Below are 24,812 nucleotides of genomic sequence, written 5' to 3'. Positions count from 1 at the left end.
ATTATTTAGCATTAATGTGATATTTAATTAGTTTTCATGTTCACTGTGGGTCTTTTTATTCCATATTTCTCTATTCTTGATTTCTTTATTTTGATTCATGGCTTGCTCAATTGCTTTTTGAATGATTTATTAGAATCAGGTCATGTGGGAGCCTCTGGATAGTAAGAATGTCTTTCTGATGCATTTGCACAAGAACAACAATTTGGCTGATAAGGAATTTGTGGGTTATAACATTTTCTCCTCAAAAATCCTCCAGGCTTAACTGCATTGTCTGCTGCCCTTCATGATACAGAGAAATCTGAGGGGGCCAAGCAGAGATTTGTCAGACTGAGGATGACTTTTCTGCTCCTGTCCCTGTCACCCAACTCTTTTTAGTAGAACTTAATATTATACACAGTAATTTGAAATGGTGTGTAGTTTTTCTCTTGTCAGAAAAACACAACACTCTGAGTGCCCAGCTCCCACAGCTCTTTCTTCTCTGTTCTTCTGAGGCTGACTACACCCTCAAGACACCTGGCAAAAACATTCATCCAATTCTATTCCTGCTTGTGTTTCATTACTGCAAATCTTAGTTCCCAAGTGAGTGTACACATGGTGCAAGGTCGAAGGCATGAGGAATTAAATGGCCTCGTTTATCTCGGAAGCAGTAGTAGAAACTGCTTCCGAGATGAAGTAGCTTCAGGGTGGGGTGACTTTTTCCCAATGGCAAAACCCCTTGTCTTGAAAAGGGGATCTACTGTATGATGTTTGGAGAGAAAAACCTCCAATAGTCCTTCTGCCTCATCTGCTGTTCTGCTCAGGACCTACCATGCTCAGGCAGGGGAAATCTCTCCTGGAGTCCATTTTCCAATTTCTTGAGTTCTCCAGACTTGGTCTATTGCTGTGTTTTTATGAGACTCTTGGCAGGAATGTGGTAGAGGATGAACTGAGCACAGCAGCCACTCCTCTTCACAGCATGGAAACCCAAGAGCACCTCTTGATATGTTGCCATGAACAGGGTAAACCACACCTTCTCAAGGTTGTGCTGAACTAACAAACTAGCCAATAGGGGATGCAGAGAACCAAGAACAAGATGGGGCCCCAGATGCTTCTGGCCATCTTCATGTCTTCCTCCTCAATACATCAGTGTTTCACGCAGAGACAAGACCAGATGCACAGGTGGAAGGCAGTCTGGCAGCCTCTTTCTGTAGTTTGTACTCCCTGTGAGGAATGTTGCTGGAGCCAGTAATAAATGCAGAACTGAAATACCAATGTGGAATCTAAATGGGTATGTGGACATTTTAAATGTTAATGAGTTTCTCAGTCCGGGTTTCTCATAAGTTAATGACTGCCACTGACAGACTAAACTCTTTATCTTGGCCACCCAGTGCCTACATAGGCTATTCTGTAAGAATGTCACCAAATCTTGCTTTTGTCTGAGACTTCTCTTCTCCAGGGAGCTTCTCACTTCTCCAGATACACTGTGGGACATGGCACATACCAGATTCGCTTACATTTATAGAAGCTCTTCAAGGGCACACACTACATAATCTTAATATGAACTACAGGGCCCAGCATATGTCACTGTTCATTATATATTGGTTGAATGAAATATGGCAACCTGGAATTTTCCCACAAAAGCTTCCTACATGGAAAATACTTGAGTCATAAGAGGAATGAAAGATTTTCAGCTTGCAGAAGATAAGACCAGATGGGTGTGTTTGTATAGAGGGAAGTGAATGGTGGAAAAGTTCTTACTGTAACTGAAAAAAAAAATACCACCTGAGAAGGTGACTATTGGTTCTATTGGAATCTAAATGCATGCATCAAGAGCAGTGGGTAGAAGCTACAATAAAAGATATATTTAAGTCAATACAATAAAAAGCTTTCTTAGTGCCACAGACCCCACAAAGATCAGTAAAGTTATCCCATAAAGAAGTGAGTTTTCTGTCATTGGAGGTATTCAAGACTAAGTACTAACATCAGTTCACTGTGATATTATGATGTTGAATGAACCACTGTTTCTTGTGCAAGGGGAGGGAAGGAGGTTTGGATGAACTTTGAGACCCTTCCTAGCCCTATGATTTTGTGATGTTATGATTGACACCCTTCGTTAACCAAAAAAAAAAAAATTTGACACAAAAAAGGCTACCTTGACTTTGGGAGACAAAAATATTTTATAGTGTGACTAATGGTAATGATAAAAGGGTTATTAGCCACTGATTAATTAAAACCTGTTTAATGCCTTCATGGATATCAAATTTCTAGGTGTTTTTTTTTTGGATAGGTGTTATTTTATAGATGAAGAAATTAAGACTCAGATCTGCATATGATTTGCCCAAGTGAAACACCTTTCTAGCCTCTAATACACAGGTGTGAGATCTTTCTCTGTAAAAGGCCATATAGTAAATATTTTAGGTTTTATGTGGCATAGTGTCTCTGTCGCAACTACTCAAGTATACTGCTGTAGCATCAAAGCAGCTTCAGACTATGAAAATTAGTAGGCTTCACTGGGAAATATATACAAGATCTTGTGGTCGCTCACAGCAAAAAAGAATGTGACAATGAATATATGTATGCTCAGGTATAACTGAAAAATTGTGCTCTATACTGGAAATTGACACAACATTGTAAACTGACTATTACTCAGTTAAAAAAAAAAACCCACACAATATTCCTTTACCTGAAAAAAAAAAAAAAAAAAAAGCATGGGGCTGAATGTTTTGGTCCATGGGTCTCAGTTTGTCAACCTCTGCTCTCCAGACATGTTGCCTCCTCATTTAAGAATGAGAAAACAAGGCAAGAAATGACCTCTGTGTGGTCATACTTACTCCGTTTGCTTTGCTGAGTGCCTGGAAATAGATGCTGTAGCTTTTCAGAGGGGAAAGAGGAGGGTTCCAGTAGCCATTATATGTCTTGTTGTCACCCACTGTAAATGGCTGGGTGACAGGCAGGTTGGCAGGTTTCAATTCAGCAGCAAAGTAGTGTAGAGAATCAAGGCTGGAGGCATTCCTATAGCTCACTGGCACCGAAAAGCACTCAATGATGTCAGCTGCCCTCCGTGACTTCTGAGGTCGCTCCTCCTTGACAACCAGCTGATAAACACTGGACAGGAAAGAGGAGAAGCAAATGAGCCACTACCTGGAGGGAGGAATGCGTTATTTATCATCATCACCTCTGTCTGCATAATAAACCTCCCTCTTGAGCTTCAGACTTATAAACCCACTGCTTTGTAGAAACAGATCTCCATTTACACGTTACAAAGCCAGCTCACACTATATACATCCAAAATGCAACTCAGTTTCAACCCCTACACACCTGTGTCCTCCTCTTTCTACATATCTTTCCTTAATGAAGGGTAGCATTGCTTGTCAAGTGGCCAGATCCTGAACCTGGGGCTCTTCCTCAATTCCTACCTCCTCAGCTCCCACTCTGCACCTCTAATCAACAAATTCCGCTGACTTGACCTCAGCAATCTGTACCCGCCCCTCCCCCTTTCTCCTCCCATCATAATGTTGAGTTTGGGCACTTCTCCACCTCTTAGCTGGACTCAGCTGGGCTCTGTGCCTCTAACTTATCTGATCAACCGACTAGTTAATCCACTGATCTTCCTAAACATAACACTGTCCTTCTTCAAGCACTGTCATAGGCTCTCAATTATCTGAATGATACAATCTAGACTCCTCATCCTGGCATTTGGGGCACTTTGTGTCAGGCTTCTAGTCTACCTTTCAGAAAGTCTTACAATAAACCCCTCACTCTAGCTGCTCCAGACCCCAAGCTACTGCACAAACATCCTTTGGATTCAACCCCATGCCATCACCAGTTCATGCTTCCTCCACCTGCAATGCCCTCTCATTCTACCCACTTCTGCCCATGGGAGCCTTTCCCCAAAGGCCAAGCCCATCTTTCATCTCCTGGTCTAGATCTTCTAAATCTGAATGATTTCCCCCCTCTACTTGACTCCCCCACAGCTCACTGACATCTCTCTGCCTGAGACTGCAGTAACATGAGCATGGGACTACTGTTCCTCTGGCTGGACTGTGACCTTCTGGACAGTGGAAGTTGTGGCTTAGTTATCTCTGTATCACTCTCCCCTGTTGACACATTGCTCAGCAGGTTGCCTGATACCCATATAATGATTAGTGAAAGATTGTTCAAATGAACCAAACTGAATTGAATTAAAATTGACAATAAGCATGAAGCCAAAACTGACTGGATGCAGAAACCCTAATCAAGATAAACAGTGATTTTTCTGATCTCCTGTCCAGTGATCTCGCCCATTCCCCTCAACTTATAAGGATGGGAGAAGGTGCTAGTGTGTGAAGACACATGACCAAGCCTGTACTGAACACCAGCTGTATGCCAAATGTGTAGGCTCCACTTAGAAAAGTTATCCTAAATTTTGATAACATTTTACTATCTCTTTGAACACTTACAATTTTACTTCTCTTGAATAAATGCTCTTCTTTTAGAAGATCTTTATTGCACAAATCCCTGGGATTTGTAATTTAAGACAAAATACCAATTACCCAAAGAATACCTCCAGGAACTTTAATGAATTAATAAAGTAATTGCAACAGTGCTCCCAAACTGATTATTTAAAAATGGCATAGTGAACGAACACGTGGTTTATGAAAATGGAATGTGGTGAAGGCTACCATGCTTCAATCAGACTGTCCATCTGAAGACACTTGGTTAAGAAGCACAACTTTGTGAAGACAGAGGTACAGGACTACTTAATTAGGGGAGAAAGGCTACAGAGGGACTGACGCAAGGAAACATGACACACTCAATATGGCAAGTCTTCCCCCGAACCTCCTTGAGCATGGGGGCCAGCAACGCAGATGGAAATAGACAGGCCGGTGAGTGAACGCCACACTTGGATGAGTGATACCTGTGTGGAGGTTAGTCATGGCTCAACAAGACGCCTGCTAAACGGCGTGCACGTCTGAACAATGGCACAGAGTGTGCATGAGTCTACACGTGAGTGAATGTGGCCAACTGAGAGCGCAAACTACATCTGAGTGTGAACCATGTCCAAGTGAGGAGCTGCAGGACCTGGGTGTCTGAAAGCTAAGTGAACAGATATACATTCTGAATGAGTGGGTGTAATACCCAGATGAATGTGACTTATCTGAGTGTTACTTTTAGTTACTATAGCTTTGTAATATAATTTGACAAGGGTGAGGCCCCTAGAGTACTTTAAAAAAAATACTTAAAAAAAAAAAAAAGCTATCCAATGGTCCTAATGAGTAGCTCTGAAACCACAAACCTAGGTGATTCTGACATTTATACCTTTGCCCCAGCAGGGGCAATCCCCTACAACATTCTCACTCTGTTGAAAATCACTGATTTGGGTCATCTCAAATCCACCAAGGCATTCACTTATAATTACCAGTGTTCTGGTTGAGTCAGTGTTTATCACATCTGTTGATTTATTTCTTTCACAGCTTTTATCACAATTGAAACATGTCTTGTCTGATTATTTGTTTACTGGCTTACTGCTTGCTCCCTACTAGTCTGTGGACTTCATGAGGTCTGAGATCTTGCCACCTAGTTCATGGCTGCATCTCTAAGTTATAGTATTTCTGCTAAACGCACAATAGTCTATTTATTATAGAAATGAATTTACCAAAATTTACAAAAAGGAATTTTAAATGCATATTCATCTCAGTTCTCCCTACATGCTTTACTGCCATTTTATATGCTGTTTCATATTCCTAAAATGACTTTTCCCTTTTTCTTCATTTTGAGAACTCCTCATCCAATACAGTCCCAGATTAACTGTTACTCTTTCTGAGGAGTCTCTCTTGCCTTGCAAACCAGAGCTTTTTTCTCCTTCCTCTATTCCCACAGCATTCTGTTTAAACTTTTATCACAGTTTCTGCTGCTATATACTGCAACTATTATCTCACTTACCTCAAAATGTTTAGTAAGCACTTATTATCTACAAGGTACCATGTTAAGCTCATTCCATGCATTACTTCATTTGACCTTCACAATAACTCCAAGAAGCAGATACTATTATTTTATTCTGATAGGATTAAAAGAAGTGACTCACAGAGAGACTCAGAAACTTACCGAGGGTCATCCTGCTATTCGAGCGGTGGGGCTAGACTTTGAACATATGCTGCCTGACTCTTGAGCCCTCAGTCTTAACCACAAGGCTATACTGCTTTTTAGTACATAAAGTTGGACCATCATCTTTATCTTACTCCACCAGATAATTCACTTAAAATTATTTTTATGTCAAGGAAAATACAGTAACATTTTATAAAGTTTGAAAAGCAGAGAAAAGAGAAAAAGGGTTTCCATTATTCAGTCCCTCTATGCAATCATCAATGAAATGTTGGTAAATTTTCTACCATTCTTTTCTTCTGCAGAAACAAACCTCTGATTTAATATTGGAAATCGATAGGGAAAAGCCTTTCTTTTATAGATACTTATCTTATAGCCAACTTGATGAGTTTGGAGACACAATTTTAATATTATATACATACATATCCCAAAGCATATATCTTTAACTACACTAGGAGGTCTGATGACTTACAAATCTGAAAATAAAATTAAGTAAACAATTCTATTCACAATAGTATCAAAAAGAATACTCAGAAATAAATCTAAACCAAAAAAGTAAAATACTTATACATTGAAAAGTACAAAACATTGCTGAAAAAACTGAAGGAGATCTAAATAAATGGAAAGAGAGTCCATGTTTATGGATTGGAGTAGTCAATATTGTTATTATGGCCAGTCTCATCAAATTCATCTATAGATTTAATGAAATCTCTATCAGAATTCCAGAAGAGTTTCTGCAAAACCTAACAACCAGATACTAAAATGTATATGGAAATGTAAGAATCCATAACAGATAAGACAATTAAGAAAATAAAAAAAGTTGAGGACTTAACAGTTCTTGATTTCAGAACTTACAGAAATCAATAGTGTGGTGCTGGCACAGGACAGACTTACAGATTAACCAATATGAATTGAGAGTTGAGAAATAAACTGCAGCACTTACGGTCAATTGATTTTTGACAAAAATTCCAAGACAATTTGATGGTAAAAGGATAACCTTTTAAGCAAATGATGCTGGGTGGGTCAACTGATAATCTACATGCAGAACTCTAAATTTAAATCCACATTATATGCAAGAACTTATAGAAAACAGATAATAGTCCTAACTGTGAGAGCTAACGTTATAACTCTTCTGGGAGAAACATCTTCACGACCTTGGATTAGGAAAAGGGTTTGTGAATGCAACACCAAAAGCATGATACACTAATGAGAGGAAAAAAGATAAACTGGATGTCATCAGATTTTTTTTTAAATTGAGCTTCAAAAGACACTATTAAACAAATAAAAAGACAAGCTACACACTGAGAAAAAATATTTGCAGATTGTATGTATGACGACTTAAACATCCAACATACATAATGATGCATAACAATTCAATAATAAAAAGAAAAACAACCCAATTTGAAAATTGGCAAAAGACTTGACTAGACATTACACTAAAGATAAAACACAAGGAGTTCATAAGCTCATGAAAAGATGGTCATCCTTGAGAGGTGTGGCCAAGATGGTAGAGTGGAAGACCCTGAGCTCACCCCTTCCACAGGCACACCAAAATTACAACTATTTACAGAGTAACTATGAGAATGACCTAAAGACTAGTAGAAAAGATTTTATACAACTAAGGATACAAAAAAGGAATCACACTTGTGGGTGGAATATAAAAAAACAATACAAATTAATGTATATGCAATATAGAAACTGACAGATTCAGAAAATAAAATACTGGTTATCAAAAGGTGATAGGGACAGGGAAGGGCAAATTATGGGTATGGGATTAAGAGTTACAAACTACTATATATAAAATAGATAAGCAACAAGAATATATTATAAAGCACAGGAATTATAGCCATTATAGTCATTAACTTTTAATGAGGTATAATCTATAAAAAAAAATGAATCACTATGCTATATACCTAAAACTAATATAATACTATAAATCAACTATACTTTAATGAAAAACTAAAGCAATAAAACAAACAAACAAAAACCCCAAAAGAACAAAACAAAATGACAACAAAAAATACAATGAGAAACCACCACACACCTTCACTAGAATGGCTGTCAGTAAAAAGACAGACAATTGCAAGTGTTGACAAGGGTATTGGAAAACTGGAACTGCCATACATTTCTGTGGGAAAGTCAAATGGTGCAGTCACTTTGGAAAATAGTCTGGAAGTTCCTTAAAAAGGTAAACATAAAGCTATCATTCACCCAGCCATTCCATTTCTAGATTCCTATTGAAGTATGTCTATATGAAAGCTTGTATACAAATGTTAATATCAGCATTACTCATAATAGTCAATCTAAATGTCCAACAAGTGGTGAACAAACAATATATGGTATATCCATGTAATGAAATATTATTCAGCAATAAAAGAAACAATCTATTGATACATTCTACAACATGGATGAAGGTCAAAAACATTATGCTAAATGAGTGGAGCCAGATGTGAAAGACAGAATACTGTATGAATCCATTCCTATGAAACATCAAGAATATGCAAATTTATAGCGACATTAATCAGATCAGTGTTTGCCCAGCACTGGAGGTGGAAATAGGAAGCAACTGCACTCGGACACAGGGTGTTTTATGGTGTGATGATAATGTTCTAAAATAGGACTGTGGTGATGGTTGCACAACTCTACAGATTTACTGAAAATCATTGAATTGTACACTTAAAAATGGATGAATTTTGTGGTATGCAAATTATACTTAAACAAAGCTGTTAAAGAAATGAGGGAAGGTGGACTGAATAATCTTGGATATTCGTTCTCCCTTCAAAAGAGTCTGTGCTTTAGCATTCAACTATGCACACATTTGAATACCAAAATGCTATGATAATCCTTTGGCGTTACGGTACAAGATGGGCTAAGAAACAAGTGTGAGCTTTGTAATACCCAACAGAATCTAGCTTTGCAATTATATTCCCCACATTAAAGGTCACTCAGAACCACGAAACTGAAACTGACAATGATCTGTCTTTGTTGGCCAACCTTTACGCCAAGGCTCTGGGAATTCCTGTTTTTGTTCACGATTTGCTTAGTCACAATAGCTCTCAGAGGAGGCAAGGACATGGGGAGAGGAACACACTTGCAGTTTAGTGTCAGAGTATGTACATGTGCATCTTTCCTTGGCTTTTGACTAGCTGTGTGATCTACCATCCCCTCTGTCTTTCATGTACTTATTCATTTATTCATCAGATATTTATTGAGTGACCGGAGCGTAGCAGGTTAAAGTCTGAATATAACATGGCCCTTGGGCACTGGGAGCTCAGAAATGAGATGGGGAAGACAGATATTAACTATTCAGCACAATCCAAGGAGGGGGGGCAGAAGGAGGAACTTGGCCAGGGAAGGATTCTGAGAAGAAGGGTGTTTACGGGACAGTGTGAGGGTTAAATAAGATAATGTGTCTACAGAGTTCTTTCTATAGAGTAAAGTGCTTTTCATAAAAGTTGGTTGGAGCCAATACAACCGCTGCATGCATTATTATTACAGTGACATCCAATTAGACCACAAGGATTTGCCTTGTTTTCCATTTGGATCCTTCTCCTGTGATTGAACTGCACTTAATAAATTTAACAAAAGTGGGTTTTCAGTAGGAATTTAGAGGAAGAAACATATGTTGTGTAAAGGGGCCATAATAATTCAATCAAAGAGTTCAAATTAAGTTTTAATTATTATCACATGAAAGCAAAAGAAACCTTAAAAGGAGAAACCAGACAACCATCTGATGATGCCTACAGTGCCATACCTTCTTCTCTCATATTTAAAAGAAATATAACTAGCTTTAAGTGAGCATGTACTTACTTGGGTGGAGATATATTTTAAATCAAAATGTAGAGGACCTGGCCCTCACATATTTTTTCTTAATCATTGATCCTCTTCTGTTCACAATACCATACATAAGTAACTCTCATGGTTCTAATTTCAGTATCTATCCAGAATCTGACCACTTCCATCATCTCCACAGCTGCTACCCTACCAAGCCCCATCATCTCTTGACTGGATTATAGCCACAGCCCCCCAACTGGTCTCCCTGCTTCCAATCTTGCCCCAACAATCTCAAAACAGTGGCTGGCGGGACCCTTTAAAAACATGACTCCAGTCACAATACCCTTGTGCTCAAAGGCCCCCTACAGCTCCTATGTTAGTTACGGTGAAAGGCAGCATCTTTACAATGTCTCCAAGGCCCTCTCTTATGAGGCCCTTTCTGACCTCGTCTCTTCTAATTCTTCTGTAGTCACACAGGCCTCTTTGCTGGTCCTTGAACATGCTAGGCATGCTCCATGTCAAGGCCCTGGCCTTTGCTCCATGGTGCCTGGGACGCTCTTCCCTCAGATCTACACAACCCTTAGAAGGCTTGCTCCTTCCCCGTTGCCAGCGAAGTCTTACATGATCACTGTATTTAAAATAGCGCCCCAACCCCAGAGCACCCTATTACACTTACCTGCTTAGATTTTCTCCATATCATTTATCATCATCATGCCCACTGCGCGTGCATCTCTGTGTGTGTGCTGGGGGTGGGGTGATGTGTGCACATGTATCTAAGAGGTTAAGTCACTTAAAGAGAGGACTGTAAGCAGAGCAAACGCCAACCTTCCTTCAGGAAAAAGCAACTGGATAGATACGAAGCCAGTTAGCTGATATTTGGATAGATGGCCTTGATTTAGTGACCTTTGCTAAGACAGCACAGTGCTAAAAAGCAAAGTCAAGGTTTTAGTTCTGGCTTTGCCACTGGCTAGCTCTGTCCGACGTGTTGAGCAAGTCACTTTATCTCTAGAACTTGTAACTAAAATGAGATAATTCTGGCCAAATGCAGTAAGACCCAAAACAGAAGCGATACACATTTTAGACAGGAAAGCCATTTATCATCATTTGTAGATAATATGACTGTGACTTAATATATTGAAGAGAATGAAGTGAAAGACTTTTAAAATTAATAAAAGAATTCAGTAAAGTGCTTTGATAGAAGATAGAGATAAATAAACTGTACACCATGAAAAACAAGCTAGAAGATATAAAGGGAAAATCCTTTTAGAACAGAGTCCTTTAGAACTAGCCAAGGATAACACAAGTAAGAAATGTACAGGACTGACATGGAAGGAAAAAAACCCTCTACTGAGTGATACAAAAAAAATCTCCAGCCCCTAGCAGAGAGCACGGCAGAGTGGGTGTTGAATAGTTGTGCTGAACTGAAGATGAATAAATGGACAGAAATGAATGCTGAAGTCTTGTGTGAAAGCATCCCATGTTGTAAAGACACCAATTCTTGCCAAATTCATATTTCTTCTTTGAGAAAAGGCAAATAATATAAAATATGAGGTCAGTTAGGTGACAATTCAGAGCCCTGAAGATGTGGATGACCTCAATTTGGAAATTCTAATAATTTCAATGCGACTTTATTTTTGGTTTGTTTGTTTAAAATAAGAAATATGGTCAAGAACTTATTTTTAAACAAAGGAATGTGAGTGAAAAATCACTACTAGATATTTTAGGGTATTATGAAGTTAAAATAATTGAACCATGAATACTGGAATATGATTAAAAGAAAATGGGATAGACGTGTGTGTATGTGTGAATTTTACAGACAGAAATAAAAACAATACAAGTCAATGGAAAAGAGAAAAATCTTATCAATAAATAGTGTTGAAAAATTCCATGATTATGAGGGGAAAAACCCACCAAATCTAAGACCTCGCTATATATGACAAACCACGTTATGTTCCAATGTTTCAAAATTTAATTTACTTACTGAAAATTTTCAGGATGCCCATAGTCAAATGCAATGTGTGATTCTTGATTGGATATTGGATTCTAAATTTCCTGAGTGTGATGTTACATTGTGGCTATGTAGAAGACTGACTTTTTACTGAGGAAATACAAGCTAGGGGTTCTTGAAGAGTCATGATTACTATAGCTAACCTAGCAAGTCTTTGAGAGGTTGGAAAAAGAAACATAAAGTAAACTGACAAAATGTTTACAACTGGTGAATCTGGGGGAAGTGTATAGGGATGTGTATTGTACCATTCTTGCAACAGACTGTACATCTGAAATTTGAAAAAAAAACCATCTTGAGTGGAAAAAAATCTTCTTAGATTTCACAATGGAACAACTCACAAAAGATAAAGGAAAAAAGCTGTGCGTGTGTGAATTTGAAATGTCTGAAAATATGAATAAAAAATAAAGCAAAAAATTAGGAAAACCACTCCAAGAAAATATGACAGAGAAGAAAACAACATTTGAATATGTAAGAGATCATATTTGACATGAAGGATTAAATGACAAGGGGAATTCACAAAAGTCAATAAAGTCTTTGTGTAACTAAAGGTATACACTATATTATCTCTGCATAATGAGATAGAACTAGATATTATTAAACCAAAATTCTAAACAAATTAAAAACTCCCAATAGGGGAAAATAAGAATTTTCCTAAGTAACTCTCATATCAAATAGGAAGTCAAAACCACAATTTCATACTCTTTAGAAACTATTACAGTGAGAACAATGACATTTAACGCTTATGGGATAGGACAAAACCTGTTTTCAGAATTTAAAAAGTCTTTGTTATTAGACAAAAAAGAATGACAATAAATTAATTAAGCATTCCATCAAAAGAAAATGAGAGTAAACAACACTGGAGCCAGATGGCTTTTCCAATGGTTTCTTTCAGTCCGTCAACAACCGGCGTTTCCCATGTTATACAAGCAATTACATAAGATGGAAAAAGAGGGAGGGTATCTCAAATTGTTCCAAACTATACCTCTGATATGCTGTTACATTGATTCCCCATAAGGAGGTCATTTACCTCAGGTACACAAGATAGACTTAGTAATAGAAAGTCCAGGAAAATAACACATAAATGAGTCCAAATAGAAAACCAATATGATCATATGAATAGATGCCAAAAAGGCATTTGATAAAATTTGACATCCATTTCTGATTTTAAAAGTCACAAAGATAAATGGTCAAACAGATTTTTTTTTCTTACTATGTTTAAAAAACACCTATTTCAAATTTACCACTAACATCACACGTAGGAGAAAGTTACTGGAGGATAAGCCTTGGAGGTGGAAGTAACTCAAAAAGGTCAACTATCAACATTATTTGGCAACATTGCTCAGAGAGCTCTCCCCAACATGATATAAAGCCAAAATAAGAGCGATTACAACTAGAAAGGAGGACACAAAAGTAGTATTGACAGATGATGTGATTACTAGACTGGTGAGCCAGATACCAAATTTTAATTAAAGAAACTCACAAGAGGTTTCAGCAAACGGGATGGATATAACACACACACACACACACACACACACACACACACACACACACAAGGTTTCCCTAAATACCAGCAAAACTCAGTTAGCAAGCATAATGATAATGAAAGATAGCAGAAAATACCACCAGCTTAACGTTAGCAAGAAACAATTTTAACAAGGCAGCCATGGAAATCAGCCACATGGAGGAATCCATGTAGTTTTCCCAGGAAATAGTGAAGACTTGGACGGATAGGCTTGCCCTCTTTCAGCGTGGTAAAGCTCACAGTCACATAGCCATTTCACATTAAGTAAGATTTTAAATCGGTTTAAACCAGTTCCACTGGGGATTATTTAGGGAACATAATAAAGTGATTTTAAAATTCACAGGTAAACAGAAGTGGGTGAAAATAGCTAAGAACAGTTGGAACAAAAAGAATCATTAGGAGGACCAGATATTAAAAATATTTTGTAAAGCTATAGTTAAAATCGGTGGTGCAGACACAGTGATCAACAGAGAGGCAGATCTAATGGAAGAGTGAAGGCAAACCAAGAATATAGTGGGATACACACACACACACACACACACACACACACACACACACACACAGGCAGCATCACGAGTCAGCGGTGCTGCAAGAAGTATTCAGTAAATGTGAGGAGAATCTGCTAACAATTTGGAGAAATAAAATAATATGTATCCAATTAACATCATTAAAATGGTAATAGTTACGGGAATACGTGACAAAAGCAGGAAGCAACATCATTAAGGGAGGATCAAGACTTAATTTTTCAATTTGGCAAAGAAAAACAGAAGAAACACCCACCCTGAATGTTAATATTTTATGACGGATAATTGATGATTTTACCTTTTAAATTTTTTCTATAACTTCTATCAGCTTATATTATTTTTGTGATGAACCTAAATTAAACTTTATTTAAAATGAAGTGATAAAATACAGTCATGCTTATATTCACGACCTCAGTATTATAATTAGGAACATGAAAGTACTTTGCAAATGATTGTTTAATATATTACAATGAACTGTAGTATATTTTTAATTGGCAAGGGAATTTTTGCAGATGGTATAATCTGTACCTAATATACTTTTATCTTGCTGAGTAATGTTGATTTCTGATTTTTTAATAAATATACTCCTCCCCTACCTAACTTCAGAAGTGTTACTTTCCAGGTCCACACTGAAAAGTATCATTTCAATAAAAAGTACAGTAAAGTGTAAAGAAGAATTTACAATCATCGCTGACCAATAGCTCTGTTAGCTTCTGTTAACAGCTCATTTAAATAAGAACTTTAATACAGCTCACGTAGACTTAAATAATAAAGAATGTTTGGAGCAAACAGTGCCAATCAAGAACAGCTGGGGGGAGCTGAATGCTCTTGGGCCTTGTTACTCAGTGTTCCATGGACCAGCAGCATCGTCATCACCTAGGAGCGTGTTCCAAGTGCAGAATCTCAGGCCCCATGCCAGATCTACTGAATCAGAACCCTCATTTTAAAAGATCTCAGGTTAATGCATTCACACATTAAATTCTGAAAAGCTAAAAAGTGAAATGGAACACTCTGAGGAGCTCAAAATCTTCCTTTTTTAATTTTGTTTTGTTTTATAACAAACATTCTGAAGCGTTTTATGTCTCCCACTGGCGAACTAGGCTGTTTCCCTCACCCCAGGCCTCCCAATACTGCGTTCTTCCTCAGATGTCCTGGGAAGCAACCCCTTTACCCTCCTGCCAAGTTTTCAGTTGAAATGTGATTGTTGTTTTCTGAAGTCACCTTATGTTGTGAAAGGAGCAAAGGAAAAAAAAATAAAGTTGAACAAGGCTAGCTTTGATAGGGATTCAATCTCCAAACTTCACGATTAAAGCCCATAGTGATGCCTTTATAGAGGAAGACGGTACAATGGCTGTTTTTAAAAGAGTAACCTGTAGGGTGCCTTGGATTCTCTACTTGCAACAAAGACATTTTCTTAAGGAAAGGAAAGCATCTGGTGAAAACCCTCTGAGTGCTTTCTTATAAGACTATCTGAAATCAATTATCCTCAAAAAGCCCTTCTAAACTTTAAAAAGGTAAATGGAATGATTATTAATTAACCATTAAATTAATCATCATAACTGGCTTATTAGTGTAAGATAGGGCAAATAAATGCTATAGAAGAATTATAACACCAACTAAGATTTCTTCTTGTGGGAAAATGTAACCCACTGATGAGGTTATTTGTAGGAGTACAATGGACTGAGATCACCTGTGTGTGGAGGACTATAGATGCCAGGTCTCCATCTAACAACAGAATCGTCTATAAATTCCAGGGCCCCACTACAAGCTTCTGAATGTGGGGATTGGAAATCAGAACTTTGCACAGACTCACTAGACATTCTTATATATGGCACATTTCAGAGACCCACCTGTGGAAAGCCTTGCCCTGAATTTGTGAGGTGAGTCAAAGAGACTCATGGATACAACATAATCATCTAGTTTAGCAGTTCTCAGAGTGTGGTTTGTGAACCCCAGGAGCCCCTAGGAAACTTTCTGTGATTCTACAATATCAGAATAATTTTAATTGTATACTCTGACTTGATTTGCTTTTTCCACCGTGTTGATATTTGCACTGAACGCAAATCCAATTGTGGGTAAAACTGCTGGTGCCTTAACACGAATCCAGGCAGTGGAACCCTACTGTGCTTACTGTATTCTTCACAAAAATGCCAGTTTTACTTAAGAATGTCCTTCATAAAGCAGTAAAAAGTGTTAATTTCAACCCCTGAGTACATGTCTTTTTAATATTCATGTGACACAATGGGAAGTGAGCCTAGATTGTATCTCTTGCTTACTGAAGTACCATGGTTTCTTAAGGAAAAATGTTTCTATGATTGTTTGAGTTGCATGCTAAACTAGCCACATTTTTAATGAAGCATCTTTTTTTTTTTTGAAAGAATGACTGACAAACTGTGGTTATTCACACTTGAATATTTAACAAACATTTTTTTCCCAAAATAAATGAAGTTTATCCATCACTTTAAGGGAAAGTAATGGGATTTGTTCATAATTGAGCTTTCAGTGCAAATTATAATCTGGAATACTTACCTGTCACTGTGAACTAGACAGGTTCCTAATACTTAAAAACTTTAACAATGAGATTTGGTGGCGACATTAGCAAATATAATATTTTGATGTTGTATAATGAAATGTGTCAATATTTGAAAGATTTTTCGAAATCTGTGATTTTTTTTAAATGACCAAAGCATAATGTTACAAAACAAATGACAAAATATCAAGGATAAAATCAAAGATAAAATATCCATTCAAAGAGCAACATAAATTGATACATAACAGATACAAGAATGCAATTATCTTCTATAAGCCAGACATTAAAAATATTAAATATACGTGAAAAAATGTAAAACAATGCACCTCTTCCTCCTAATTTGATTATTTTAGAAAGTATAAATGTATTATTTATACTAATATGTAATGGGTTTACTACTATTTTTTTGAAAATGATAATATGTTTAAAATATAGCTTTAATTTGTAACAGATCACATTGCTCTTAATAGACAAGACTTCCATGAACAAAAGCTCTTTGGGATCTTCATTATTTCTTAATAATGTAAAAGGGTTTTGTGGCCAAAAAGATTGAGAATCTCTGATATAATCATACATTTTCAAAAATAATAAAAAATAAAAGGGTTATCAGTATCTTCATAGGTCAAAGTTTCTCAGCCTTGGCACTACTGGCATTTTGGCTGGGTCATCTTTGTTGTAGGGGGCTGTCCTGTACATTGCAGGATGTTTAGCGGGACCTCTGGCCTCTGCTCACTAACTAGATGCCAGTAGCAGCCTTCACTCTCCAGTTGTAATGACCAAAATTATCTCCAGACATTGACTCTGGGGGACGCATTAACTCTGGTTGAGAATCAAGAAGTCACTGCCACTGTCATAGGTAAATGGGAGAAGAATGTTAAAAAGGCAACTCAAAAGATCTGTCAATAGTGTAAAAATAGACGGAAAAAAACTGCCTTGCCAGTACGCCAAGAAATGCAAATCAAAATGATAATATGCTCCCATTTAAAACCCATTAAATTATCAAAGTAAATGTAAATTACAGTATGCCATCTTAGCGCACTGTGGTGGAACTGGTTGGATTGTATAATCCCAGCAGCGTTGTAAACGGATTCATCGAATTGGGGAAATAGTTTGGCAATGGCTTTCGGGACTCATAAACACTTTTATGACCTGTGAGTAGAAAAAGCATGGATTCTAAAATCTGTACCAAATTTGAATTTTGGTTCTGAATCTTATTAGTTTTGTGACTTTCCTTTAAATGCTATTTGGAAAACTCAAGATAATAATAATGTCTCCATAAATGATTATTGCGAGCACTGGATTAGATAATAATGTAAGTGAACTTCTAGTTAAAAGTGGAAGATTTAAAATTTTGCATTAGTCCAGATGTGATATCTAGTCCTCAGGGCCTGGCACTTGATAAATGCTTAATAATGGTTGTGCTGATTTTTAAAGGGACAGTAAATGATGAAAAAACATATAGACCCACAAGGGAAAAAAGAACAGGAGAGGGGTTGTTAGTGGGTGAGAGGTTTCACTAAATTCTGGAAGACTGAAAATGATCAGAAGAGAGGTATCTGTTATGGCAGGATAAAGAAAGCCACATGATAAAGAGATGTGAGTAGGAATGGAGCTGATTTGCCCAGTGGATCTCAAGTGAGACACTGGTTTTGAAGCAGTGAAATAAGGAGGGTGTAAAAATGAAAGGGGGGACTGAAACCAGGGGTGTTGATCCAAAGTCTACACGTGAAACCATCAAACCCTTGAACATGCGCCTGTAGGTGTCTATCCCCTACCCCTCAGGCAGGAGACAGGAGGTTTCATCTCTGGAGACTTTGAATGCCTTCACCCCACAACACAGCACTTCCATTCAACTTTTACAACACCTTACTTTTAAACATTGACTACCAAAGCTCACCAGTTAGGTGAGAAATGCTCCCACGTAAAAGAGAGCAGTCAACTCAAATGGGGAAAAGATGACCCCAGAGGAAACAGAGATAATACAGGAGTCAGCGATTGCTTTCTCTCTCTCCCAATCAAAACATTACCCTCAGAAAAGAAAACGGTTGCTTCTATAAACAAGAAGTGATAACTATGGGAAAAATAAAATCAGGGAACAGTAAATAAATAGCTCTTAACAGGAAAAATGATTGCTGAAATTTCAAACAAATGCTATGAAAGGTTGGTATTTTTCTAGAAAATAGGACAAAATGACCAAAAAAATAAGAAAATGAAAGGAAAAAAAGAGTATTTAATAGTAAATCTGAAATGGAAGAGCTCTGTTGGAATAAAAATGCATTCATAGTAAATAAAGATATTGCCTGAATAAAGTGGAATAATTGTACATTCTATGATAAATTAAAAAAAAAAACTGTACAAAATAGGAAGAGTAGTGAGAAGCAGTACAGAATAGCAGTTAAGAGTCATACTTTGGAGCCAGACTGTCATGTTCAAATCCCAGATTAGCAACTTACTAGCAACATGATCTTGGGCAACATGCTTCACCTTTCAGTGCTTCAGTTTCTCATCCTAAAATAGGGCCAATATTTGGTGTTACCTTATAGGGTTCTGATGAGAATTAACTGAGTTAATATAGGTAAAAGACTTAAAATAGTGTCTGGTACATAGTAAGCTTTAAGCTAATTATACAATACTACAATAAAAAATAGTGTACCACCTGGCATCGAAGGGGCCTGCTTTTGTAGAACTGTAAGATTAGCTATTGTGTATTTATTTAACTGAAACTAGTGGTATAACTACATCGGGAAGCTGGATGATTTAAGACAACCAAATTCTCATCCATAATAGTGGGAAGCAAATAGATAATGTCTGTAATCAATAACTTTAAAATAGCACATTATGTAGTGACATTGCCAATTCCCAGAAGAAATGGCAAAGAATGAAAATGCAGTTGCCTCTGGGGCACAGGACTTGGGGCTTGAAAAATGTGAGGCTGGGAATGGTTTGACTATCTGATTTCCCAAATATGTGCACTTGTTATTTTGAGATTTTTTAATTAAAGAATGAGAAAAGGTTAATATGTATGAATTGGCTGTCAGTGCCTGGCATGTAAGAGTAGAGACTCAACATATTTTAGTTCCATTTTATTCATTTCAGTAATTCTACTCCTGGGGATTTTTTTTCCTGTTTAAAGATACAATACCAGAAGAAAAACATGAATAAATATATTTATTCCTGGGTTAGTTATAACAACAAATAACTGAAAATAACCCAAATTTTCAACCATATAGGAATGGCTAAGAATTGTACAAAAACCTGATGGAGTACTATAAACCAAGAGCATAATAAGTTTATTGTTTCAGATGGCTATGCATACGCTAAAACCTACCACATGCAAATACATACATATACACACACACACACACACACAGAGTAAGTCCCTGATATGTTTAGACTAGGAAAGAGAAACCTGAGAAAATCAGAATGTCTGGACAGAGGAGATGGAGATATAATATGTCTTACTTCATCTGGCCCCCGAAGTCCCTAATGGGGTGTTCATGGCAGTTGGGTGACTATGCAAGGGGAGTTCCTTCCAAAAACCAAGGAGTATCTTTTTGAGCTGTGGGCTTTTATACTTCGAATTCACATCACTATTCAGGAAGAATGCATACTAACAACCTCTGCTGTTACCAGCAATTATCTTAAGTACTTAGGAGCCCCCTCCCTCATTCCACAATCAGACCTCAACATCAGCAAAGTCGTGGCTCACCTGGAAGTCATTCTCAGCAGTGGCTCAGCCACCAGCGCTACAATGCTTAGAAAATCCATTGATCAGCAAAGATATTTATGAAAATGATGTCACAACAGTGAAAAAAGTGGACAACGTGATGCATCTGAGTCTCCCTCAGAGCCTACAGACAAGGCCCACAGCTCTCAAAGATAGTATGAGCTGGGCAAGCCAGCATCTTTGGATCTCTATTTTCTCACCTGAGAAACGGGGATCATTTTTTTCTACTTCAGTGTGATGTTATGAGTGTAAGGTGAAAAGGTAAGTCACCAAGTACAGGTTCTGATCCAGACTAGGAGCTCAACAAAGCTCAGCTGGACGTGGCTTTGGCTATCTGTGACCCACTCCTCAGAAGTGTACTTCTCAAACTCTACCACGTATCAGAATCTACTAGAAGCCTTGTTAAAACAGATGGCTGGGCTCCATCCCCAGAGCTCCTGATTCAGGAGGTCAGGGGGTGGGACCTGAGCATTTGCATTTCTAACAATTTCCAGACAATACCATCGGTCTAGAACCAAAATTTGAGAACCACAATCTTACAGCACAAAAATTACTAAGAACTACTGGGATAAATGCTGAGACTTTGGGGAGGGAAGAGAAAGGTGGAAAAATCTTTCTAAGGGCTCCTCATCTGTCCTTGGTCCCGATGCCCCCTGGGTGGACCCTGGCTTGTCCAGTTCACCAGTTCTACCTCCTTCCCAAGCTCCCTTCCAACGCTCTCCCACTGAACCAAGCCTCCCTTGTCAACTTTCTGAACTGAAAGATTTCAACCCTATCCCATCTGTCTGCAGCCTACATGCTGATGCAAGAGGCTACCTTTTTAGGTTCCAAGAAATTATGCATTCGTGATGCAGGAAATTAACACCTCAAAGCAAACTATAATTAGGAATTCTTCAGTTCAGTTTATGCTTTTTCAATTAGGCAGTCTATAATTTTAATCATGGGAGCATTAACATGTTTCTGTAATTTATATACCTGTGGTATAATTAAGCCTGGGAAACACATAGCTCTAAACCTGAATGGAAGTGATTGTTTCCCTTCACACTTGCAGTATTATAGGTCCCTGATGGAGACACGGTGACAGTTTCAAAGAAGCCATTTGTGAGTTGCAGAGGCCAACGAGAGAACTCCTGGCTTTGGAAATGTGAAGGCTGTTGTAGATCACGTGACGCCTTCTGAACATCTGGCTCGTGTGTAGACATCTGCTTCCCAAAGCTTCAACTCCTATTGTGACTTTCAAAACATTCCCACCAGTGGAAACTGCTTTGGACAACTATTCTTGGAAACTAATTTCAATTAAGCAGGAACAGGGTGTCTTGGCAGGGGAGACGTTATCTGAGAGCCGTGGGAAGCAGATGGCTTTGAATTGAAGAAACTGAACAATAGGCTGAAACTTAGCCTGGACTGGGACCAAACTCCTTTTTTTCCCATTGGTTCCTCTTCCCACTCTCCCTAATTCTGCTCCTCTCTCATAATTTCAGCTTTGCCTTTCAGCTACAAAGCAGGGCCCGAATCCTGTGTGCAAGGTAGTTCTCCTGGGATTCTTAGCAGTTCTGCAAATTCAAGGAATTCAGAGGCTGAAAAGGTTTTGTGCTTATTCAGACTGAACCTCTGAACTTTCTGAAGGTTAAAAACCTTCATTTTTTTCCTCTTCTTCCTGCTCTCCCCACAGTAGCAAATTCAGATTTGCTGACTGCAATAAAAGGAAAAATAACATAATCAAAACTGGCCTGGGGGGACAACGCATACAGATTCCAACCCAGCTGAGTGACGCGCCCATATTGTTGCAGCATTTTGGCACTCAATATATTTTGTCTGATCTAAGAAAATATGGAACTTTTTATAGAGTGAAAGTTAGAAATGGATTTGTTTCTCCCAGGCTGCTCTAGCCTTTTGCAAAAAGAATACAGATTTGTTCAGATACTGATGCTCCGTCTCACCAAACATCCGTCTCCTACCTAAGCCCCAATATCTGCACAGAAGTGATATGTTTAGATGTCCTATCAGCATGCAACAACACAACATGTATTTCAGACGCCAGTCATTGTCATCATCACAAGAAAACAGGGGTGTGTTTTTAGCCCCCATGTGGACAGGGATAGAGATATAAGCTAGCAGAAAATCCTAGTTCAGATCTGATAAGCAAAAACTGATTATCTTCACACTGAAACAGACACCAGAAGAGACATAAGAGTTCCAAAAGCTGTAAAACCAACAGGGGCACCTCTACAGTAAAATGCAAAAACAACTGCTTCCCCGTATCGCAAAAATGAACAGATGCCAGCATCACAGAAGAAAGTACGTGGTACAGGCTCTTTTCTCCAAACCCGAGGCGACCTACAGGCTAAACCAGCGGTACAAGTCGTGGTTCAAGACCAGCAGGATACCATGGTCTGGGAGCTTGTCCAAAATGCAGATTCTCGGGCCCAATTTCATTACCCCTAGGGATGGACAGGGAGCTACATATTTACTAGCTCCCCAGGTGGTTCCCATATTTAATAAAGTTTGAAAATTCTGGGGTTAAACCATTTCCCAAGCTTTATCCCCAGCAAGGGTGATGCAATGGAACCTGGGAAGTCTAGTTCAGGAGGTCAGGGTCCCAGCAGCAAGTCAGCCCAGTCAAAGGTCCTACTCTGGCTTTTGGTGACACACATATTTTATGCTTCTAAGCCTCCATTATATTTCTTATTTCTCATGACAGGATTCCTGGCCTTTACCTATAACCTCAAACGCCTACCTTAATATCCTGTTTGAAACCATCCATGGGCCCTGACCTTGTTTTACCAGCCCTCCTAGAGTCTGGAGCAACGCAGTAAAATAGAATTTTCTGTGACGATGGGACTGCTGTTCCGTGTGGTAACCACTAGCCACATCTGGCTGTGGAGGACTTGACATGTGGATGGTGCAGCTAATGAACTGAAGTTTTAATTTTGTTTAATTCTAATTAATTTAAGTTTAAATAGCCTGTGACTACAATATCAGACAGCGTTGGTCTGAAGTCTTGCTGTTGATTCCTTGTGCCACTGGGGCTGCTATTCTCCACTCCTGGCCATGAACACTTACTTTGTACATTTATAACCTTTATAAATTGCTTAGTGAGCCTACACCAAAGTGGAAATGCACTAAACAGCAAACCCCAAGCAGCAAGATAAAGATGGGTTGCACTGTGAAAGGGGGTAAGAACAAATTTCTTCTACCTAGTGGTGGAGACTCTCACCTTTAAGTTGTTCTATTCCTACTAAAGAGCCGGGGCTTTCAGGATCTCCTCTCTCACTGCTGCCTAGAGGAGGCAACTCTGAGCAGCTGCAGGCAGCTGGAGCGAGCATTGTGCAGAAGGCTTTGGGGATGAGAGGAAACCTCCTTGGATTCTAACATGGCACAGATCCACACACTAGCTCAGAAGAACAACAATTGATTGGGCAATAGAAGCGCACTTGATGGAGGCTGACTTGAAAGTCTGACCTCTGGGTGGTTCCAGACAGAGAAACGGAGAGCCATCAGTTATCAGCTGTGCAAGATCTGAGACAAAGCAGAGATGCAAACTGCCACAGGGGCCAGAACAGTGTGAGAAGTGAAGGGCAGCAGAAAACAAGTTGGGGAACAAGTGAGACCCAGGAGAAGACATCATGCAGAGTCACCCACTGTTGCTCTTGTGAAGGGCTTCACCAGCTCCCCAGGGCGGGATGTTCTGCATTATAAGAACTACGTCTACTTGGCCAGCCAGCCCTTCTATCCATAGCCTGAGCTCTTTGCTCTTTAAACTATTTGGCTCCGCCTTGGACCCACTACCATCCATCTACCATCACCACCAACAGTCACACCCACCAAGAGCCCTGTTATCCCATAGCAGGGCTCCATTACTGAACCTTTGATCATCTTATTCCCTAAGTATCACTTCTTGTCTTTCCAGCCTCTCCCAGCTTTGTATTCTCTGCACGGATTCTGCAACAGCATTGAGGTTGCTTGGCTCTCAGTATCCCTATTATTTGCACATCTACCTTGATGGGTATTTTTAATCAAGCCTGGACCATATGGTCCATTTCTCAGCACTTTTGTTAATATCATCATCTTCCTTTTCCCCAGGTCCCGGGTCAAGCTGTGTGTCTTTCTTCTTTTCTACTTAAGAGCTGCTTGGAGCTCTTAGAGAAAATTAAATCACAAAATGTCAACCATCTCCTCTTCTTTAGATTATTCTTCCTTTGGCTTTCGTGTTTTAACTCTGCCCTGGTTTTTCTGCGTCTTTGGCCAGTTACCTCCTCCTTCTCCTGTTGTGGTTCCTTGATAGCGTTCCATAGAGCTCTGTCTTGTTCCTCATCTCACAGTATACACTCTCCCAGGAGAAGGTCATCCACTCCTCCCCTGCGTCCCAGACCACCTGGATGTTAATGATATCCAAATCTGAAACCCCTGCTCTGATGCCTCTCCAGGTTTTGGGAATTTAAATAGCCCCTGTGGTAGGAGGTGAACATAACGACCATACTCTCCTGTTCCTCTTGCCAGTAACAGTCTCTGTCTCCATCTCTCCAGATGGCAGACGGTCCAAAATAGAACACTCTTTCGTTCTTCATGTTCCAGCAACTGCTTCTGCTCCATTTAAAATATTCCTCCTGAAACACCTGTTTTTCCTCCTTGGTTTGATCCTAAGGAATATGATCCAGAATCCTTTA

At 38.7% G+C, this 24,812-nt stretch overlaps 1 protein-coding gene across 8 annotated transcripts in view; it reads right to left on the bottom strand.

Moving 5' to 3' along the window:
- PTPRT (protein tyrosine phosphatase receptor type T) overlaps positions 1 to 24,812 on the bottom strand; it is a 939,599-nt gene that overhangs the window by 204,401 nt on the left and 710,386 nt on the right. For all 8 annotated transcript variants that reach the window (XM_031433788.2, XM_031433792.2, XM_064475672.1 and 5 more), the window contains one exon: positions 2,811 to 3,084. In XM_031433788.2, the coding sequence (XP_031289648.2) occupies positions 2,811 to 3,084 (274 nt within the window). The remainder of the gene's footprint in view (positions 1 to 2,810; positions 3,085 to 24,812) is intronic.

This window comes from Camelus dromedarius, chromosome 18 (genome assembly GCF_036321535.1).
Source record: "Camelus dromedarius isolate mCamDro1 chromosome 18, mCamDro1.pat, whole genome shotgun sequence".
NCBI lineage: Eukaryota > Metazoa > Chordata > Mammalia > Artiodactyla > Camelidae > Camelus > Camelus dromedarius.
Note: the sequence above shows the minus strand (reverse complement) of the source record. Positions and strands in the feature narration are given on the sequence as shown.